The sequence below is a fragment of the Triticum aestivum genome, chromosome 3B (assembly GCF_018294505.1).
Source record: "Triticum aestivum cultivar Chinese Spring chromosome 3B, IWGSC CS RefSeq v2.1, whole genome shotgun sequence".
NCBI classification, from domain to species: domain Eukaryota; kingdom Viridiplantae; phylum Streptophyta; class Magnoliopsida; order Poales; family Poaceae; genus Triticum; species Triticum aestivum.
The window spans coordinates 815,772,609-815,779,532 of NC_057801.1; the positions used below are offsets into that span (position 1 = coordinate 815,772,609).

The 6,924-nt window shown below is 47.8% G+C and overlaps 1 protein-coding gene across 1 annotated transcript; it reads left to right on the plus strand.

The window, feature by feature from the left end:
- Window positions 1-513: 513 nt before the first annotated feature.
- LOC123066803 (uncharacterized) lies at window positions 514-952 on the plus strand. Its single transcript, XM_044489811.1, has one exon. It carries the CDS (start codon window positions 543-545, stop codon window positions 771-773), a length of 231 nt encoding a protein of 76 aa, XP_044345746.1. The 5' UTR covers window positions 514-542; the 3' UTR covers window positions 774-952.
- The last annotated feature ends 5,972 nt before the right edge of the window (window positions 953-6,924 follow it).

Sequence of the window (6,924 nt, forward strand, 5' to 3'; positions counted from 1 at the left end):
AAAGGTGATATAAGACACATGGTAAAACCAAACGGCTTCCTCCCACTTTCCGACCCGGGAGATGATTGGCAGGTCTACATTCTACTCCACACGAATAAATCATTTTTCCCTAGAAAATAGAGAAAACAAATGAAAGTCTTTATCATTGGGACCTTGGCAACCAAGCAACCTCACCTCTGTGCTGAGTCATCGGTCAATGTTGCATGACCACCGGTGTCCTACTATCAGCTAAGACCAAGAAAAATTCAACAGGACCCGGTAGACTGCAAGTACCAACAGCGCCACAACACTACAGACTAACAAGTGGACCATGGGAGCCCAGGCGCCCACCCGTCAGACACTTGGGTGCGTCACTGCCGATGGAAGGCAAAATCGTTGTCGTTGCGATGGGTGCAGGTGCAGGCCACCATGTGCTCGAATGTGAGCAGCGAACCTTGCTGGAAGGCCGGAGCTGGCTGTCCTCTCCTATAAAAATGGTCGCCGGGCGCCCTGCTTTTCCAACAGAAACACACACACGAATCACCTGCTTTTCCAAGGCAGCTATGGGATTCTGCAGTGGCCGTTCAGATGTCCAGGTGCTCCCAAAGAACACCTCCTCCGCATCGTCGCCGTCTTCCTCGTCGGCTGCTAAAGATTCCGGCCACAGTGAGAAGAACAAGAAGCAGCAGGGTGTAAAGAATGAGGAGAGGAAGGAGAAGAAAAGGAGCAACCTTGACCGGGCTGCGCTCACGACGCCCCACTTCCCCTTTCATTCTCGCCCCGGTCTTCTGTAATAGATTAACTGAGAAAATGCTGCACACATGGGATCCTGTAGATTTTCCTATTAGCCTATGATTTATTCATTGATTGGTTGGTTGTATTTGATGATCTGAATTACAATTGTTTCTTTTTAACATACAAAGAGATTATGTTCATTGTTATTGGGATAATTATTAATTTTTGCCTTCTTTTTTGTTGGATTGTTACCCTCCTGGTTAGACTCAGTTCTCTATGTCACGCGAGCAAAGACTAAGCGTACCTCACTTGTGTGCCCCACTTTTTTTTATCCGGTGGCTAGACCCTACATAAATTTGGCCTACGGGGTATGTTCACCTCAAAATAAGTATGTGCGGTGAGGACCTCAGCCTAGCTGATCGAAATACACTAAGGGCGTGTTTGGTTGCCCGCATTAGGCCTAGCCTGGCCCGCGCGGCAAGAAAGTGGTCCGTTTGGTTGCCTGCGTTCACTGTGCGGCCCGCATCGCACGGAACTTAAAGCATGTCCAGGCCAGGCCCGGGGGAAACACCCGAATCGGCAGTAGCTCGCGAGCCTGGCTCGGGTAAGGCAGGGGAGGGCGACGTGCTTCTTCCCTCGTGCGAGCAGGGGAGATGGCGCGAGCTCGCCCGCGTCACCGAAAAATCGGCGGGAGGATTTCGGCTCACCTCCCGCCGAGTCCACCCCTATTTAGCTCCTCCCTCACCGCCCCAACTCCCGCCACCATTCTTCCTCCGTTCGAGCTTTCCCGCCGACGCGCATCGGCATCGACGAGCAAGTAAGCCACACATCTTCATTGGACCGGGGTCCACGGCGTCGGCGCTCCTTAACCGGCCGGCGTTGATCTTTCACGACCGTCCCCCCTCGTCCTCAAGCTGCAGCCATGGCCTCTGTGAGTTGAATCCCCCTTTCTCTATGTTCCTTCTAGCTAGATCTGAGCTGCGGCTAGGGTTTGATCTAGATGCATGGTTGATTAGTGGTCTGATCTGTGAGCTGGTATGGTTGGTTGCTACGCTGTGCTTGCAATTTGTGGTAGGGCTAGATGTTCAAGCATGTGGTAGGCTAGATTATTAGTAGAGTTTGAAGTTGAACCTTGTGCTTGTGTTCACTACAAGAAATATGTCAACTAGTGACCTTCTGTCAGTGACCCTGGAAGAATTGGTCATAGATCTATGACCATTTCAGACCAATTGGTCAAAAGCTATTCGGGGGCTCCAAACCCTAAACCATTGCGACCATTTTGGTCAGAAAGGTCGTAATTTTTTACACGAAATGGTCATAAAGCAAACAGTGCTGGACCGCTGCCTTATTTCTAGTTGTTAACGACCAATATAGATGGTCATAGCCTTGTAGATTGTGTTAGGTTGTGATGACTAGGCGCCATCTCATCAGTTTTGCCTATGTGTCATGTCCATGTGGCAGTTTTTGCCCTAGGTTGTAAAGCAACCTATATTTCTGTTATTCCAAAAATTCCCAAAAAATTCTCATAAATTTTTTGGATCATATCTTCATCAAATATGTCAAAAACATTCCTTGCCTAGTTCAAAAATAATTCGAAAATATTAATTTTCCTATTTTGTTCAAAGCAGCACTATGTGAAGGAAGTGCCACTTTGACATGTCCAAATTGTTGGAAATATGCCCTAGAGGCAATAATAAAAGCATTATTATTATATTTCCTTGTTCATGATAATTGTCTTTTATTCATGCTATAACTGTATTATCAGGAAATCGTAATACACGTGTGAATACATAGACCTCAATACGTCCCTAGTGAGCCTCTAGTTGACTAGCTCGCTGGTCAATGGATAGTCATGGTTTCCTGACTATGGACATTAGATGTCATTGACAACGGGATCACGTCATTAGGAGAATGACGTAATGGACAAGACCCAATCCTAAGCATAGCACAAGTTCGTGTAGTTCGTTTTGCTAGAGCTTTTTCAATGTCAAGTATCTCTTCCTTAGACCATGAGATCGTGTAACTCCCGGATACCGTAGGAGTGCTTTGGGTGTACCAAACGTCACAACGTAACTGGGTGACTATAAAGGTGCACTACAGGTATCTCCGAAAGTGTCTGTTGGGTTCACACGGATCGAGACTGGGATTTGTCACTCCGTATGACGGAGAGGTATCTCTGGGCCCACTCGGCAATGCATCATCATAATGAGCTCAAAGTGACCAAGTGTTTGGTCACGGGATCATGCATTATGGTACGAGTAAAGTGACTTTCCGGTAACGAGACTGAACGAGGTATTGGGATACCGACGATCGAGTCTCGGGCATGTAACGTACCGATTAACAAAGGGAATAGAATACGGGGTTGCTTGAATCCTCGACATCGTGGTTCATCCGATGACATCATCGAGGAGCATGTGGGAGCCAACATGGGTATCCAGATCCCGCTGTTGGTTATTGACCGGAGAGCCGTCTCGGTCATGTCTGCGTGTCTCCCGAACCCGTAGGGCCTACAAACTTAAGGTTCGGTGACGCTACGGTTATTAGGAAGACTTGTATGTGATTACCGAAAGTTGTTTGGAGTCCCGGATGAGATCCCGGACGTCACGAGGAGTTCCGGAATGGTCCGGAGGTGAAGATTTATATATGGGAAGTTGTCATACGGACACCGGAAGGTTTTGGTGGCATATCGGTATTGTACCGGGGCCACCGGAAGGGTTCCGGGGGTCCACCGGGAGGGGCCACCCCTCCCGGGGGGCCACATGGGCCGCATGGGGCAGGAGCCAGCCCCTGGAGGGCTGGGCGCGCCTCCCCCCCTTAGGCTCATGCGGCTAGGGTTGGGGGGGGAACCCTAGAGGGGGCGCCTCCCTTGCTTGGGGGGCAAGTTCCCCCTCCCTGGCCGCCGCCCCCCTCTAGATCCCATCTAGAGGGGCCGGCCCCCCTTGCCCCTTCCCCTATAAATAGAGGGGTGAGGGGAGGGCTGAACACCCAAGCCAAGGCGCAGCCCCTCCCCTCCCCAACACCTCTCCTCCTCCGTTGTGTGCTTGGCGAAGCCCTGTCGGAGTACTGCCTCTCCACCATCATCACGCCGTCGTGCTGCTGTTGGAGCCTTCTTCCTCAACCTCTCCTTCCCCCTTGCTGGATCAAGAAGGAGGAGACGTCGCCCGTACCGTACGTGTGGTGAACGCGGAGGTGCTGTCCGTTCAGCACTTGGTCATCGGTGATCTGAATCACGGCGAGTACGACTCCATTATCACCGTTCCCTCGAACGCTTCCGTACGCGATCTACAAGTGGTATGTAGATGCAAACTCACTCCCTTGACTCGTTGCTTAGATGAACCCATAGATGGATCTTGGTGAAACCGTAGGAAAAATTTTAATTTTCTGCAACGTTCCCCAACAGTGGCATCATGAGCTAGGTTTATGCGTAGTTCTCTATTGCATGAGTAGAACACAATTTTGTTGTGGGCGTAGATCTTGTGAACTTGCTTACCGCTACTAGTATAATCTTGCTTCAGCGGTATTGTGGGATGAAGCGGCCCGGACCAACCTTACACGTACGCTTACGTGAGACCGGTTCCACCGACTGACATGCACTAGTTGCATAAGGTGGCTGGCGGGTGTCTGTCTCTCCCACTTTAGTTGGAGCGGATTCGATGAAAAGGGTCCTTATGAAGGGTAAATAGAAGTTGACAAAATCACGTTGTGGTTATTCGTAGGTAAGAAAGCGTTCTTGCTAGAACCTAATTGCAGCCACGTGAAAGATGCAACAACAATTAGAGGACGTCTAACTTGTTTTTGCAGCAATTGTCATGTGATGTGATATGGCCAGAAGTTGTGATGAATGATGAATGACATATTGTGATGTATGAGATCATGTTCTTGTAATAGGAATCACGACTTGCATGTCGATGAGTATGACAACCGGCAGGAGCCATAGGAGTTGTCTTTATTTTTGTATGACCTGCGTGTCATTGAAGAACGTCATGTAAATTACTTTACTTTATTGCTAAACGCGTTAGCCATAGAAGTAGAAGTAGTCGTTGGCATGACAACTTCATGAAGACACGATGATGGAGATCATGATGATGGAGATCATGGTGTCATGCCGGTGACGAAGATGATCATGGAGCCCCGAAGATGGAGATCGAAGGAGCTATATGATATTGGCCATATCATGTCACTATTATATAATTGCATGTGATGTTTATTATGTTTATGCATCTTGTTTACTTAGGACGACGGTAGTAAATAAGATGATCCCTTACAAAAATTTCAAGAAGTGTTCTCCCCTAATTGTGCACCATTGCTAAAGTTCGTCGTTTCGAAGCACCACGTGATGATCGGGTGTGATAGATCCTTACGTTCACATACAACGGGTGTAAGACAGTTTTACACATGCAAAACACTTAGGGTTAACTTGACGAGCCTAGCATGTACAGACATGGCCTCGGAACATGGAGACTGAAAGGTCGAACACGAGTCGTATGGAAGATAAGATCAACATGAGAATGTTCACCGACGATGACTAGTCCGTCTCACGTGATGATCGGACACGACCTAGTCGACTCGGATCGTGTAACACTTAGATGACTAGAGAGATGTCTAATCTGAGTGGGAGTTCATTATAATATGTCTTGTAGATCAAATGGCCAACACTCATGTCAACATGAACTTCAACGCGTTCCTAGAGGAAAACCAAGCTGAAAGATGATCGAAGCAACTATACGGACTGGGTCCGGAACCTGAGGATCATCCTCATAGCTGCCAGGAAACAATATGTCCTAGAAGGACCGCTAGGTGACGCTCCCGTCCCAGAGAACCAAGACATTATGAATGCTTGGCAGTCTCGTGCTGATGATTATTCCCTCGTTCAGTGCGGCATGCTTTACAGCTTAGAACCGGGGCTCCAAAAGCGTTTTGAGCAACACGGAGCATATGAGATGTTCGAGGAGCTGAAACTAGTTTTCCAAGCTCATGCCCGGGTCGAGAGATATGAAGTCTCCGACAAGTTCTATAGTTGTAAGATGGAGAAAAATAGTTCTGTCAGTGAGCACATACTCAAAATGTCTGGGTTGCACAACCGCCTGTCCCAGCTGGACATTAACCTCCCGGATGAGGCGGTCATTGACAAAATCCTTCAGTCGCTCCCACCAAGCTACAAGAGCTTTGTGATGAACTACAATATGCAGGGGATGGTGAAGACCATTCCTGAAGTATTTTCAATGCTAAAGTCAGCAGAGGTTGAAATCAAGAAAGAACATCAAGTTCTGATGGTCAATAAGACCACTAAGTTCAAGAAGGGCAAGGGTAAGAAGAACTTCAAGAAGGACGGCAAAGATGTTGCCGCGCCCGGTAAGCCAGTTGCCGGGAAGAAGTTAAAGAATGGACCCAAGCCTGAGACTGAGTGCTTTTATTGCAAGGGGAAGGGTCACTGGAAGCAGAACTGCCCCAAATACTTAGCGGATAAGAAGGCCGGCAACACCAAAGCTATATTTGATATACATGTAATTGATGTGTACCTTACCAGTACTCGTAGTAACTCCTGGGTATTTGATACCGGTGTCGTTGCTCATATTTGTAACTCACAGCAGGAGCTGCGGAATAAGCGGAGACTGGCGAAGGACGAGGTGACGATGCGCGTCGGGAATGGTTCCAAGGTCGATGTGATCGCCGTCGGCACACTACCTCTATATTTACCTACGGGATTAGTTTTGAACCTTAATAATTGTTATTTGGTGCCAAGTTTGAGCATGAACATTGTATCTAGATCTCGTTTGATACGAGATGGCTACTCATTTAAATCCGAGAATAATGGTTGTTCTATTTATATGAGAGATATGTTTTATGGTCATGCTCCGATGGTCAATGGTTTATTCTTAATGAATCTCGAACGTAATGTTATACATATTCATAGCGTGAATACCAAAAGATGTAAAGTTGATAACGATAGTCCCACATACTTGTGGCACTGCCGCCTTGGTCACATTGGTGTCAAGCGCATGAAGAAGCTCCATGCTGATGGGCTTTTAGAGTCTCTCGATTATGAATCATTTGACACATGCGAACCATGCCTCATGGGCAAAATGACCAAGACTCCGTTCTCCGGAACAATGGAGTGAGCAACCAACTTGTTGGAAATCATACATACCGATGTGTGCGGTCCAATGAGTGTTGAGGCTCGCGGAGGATATCGTTATGTTCTCACTCTCA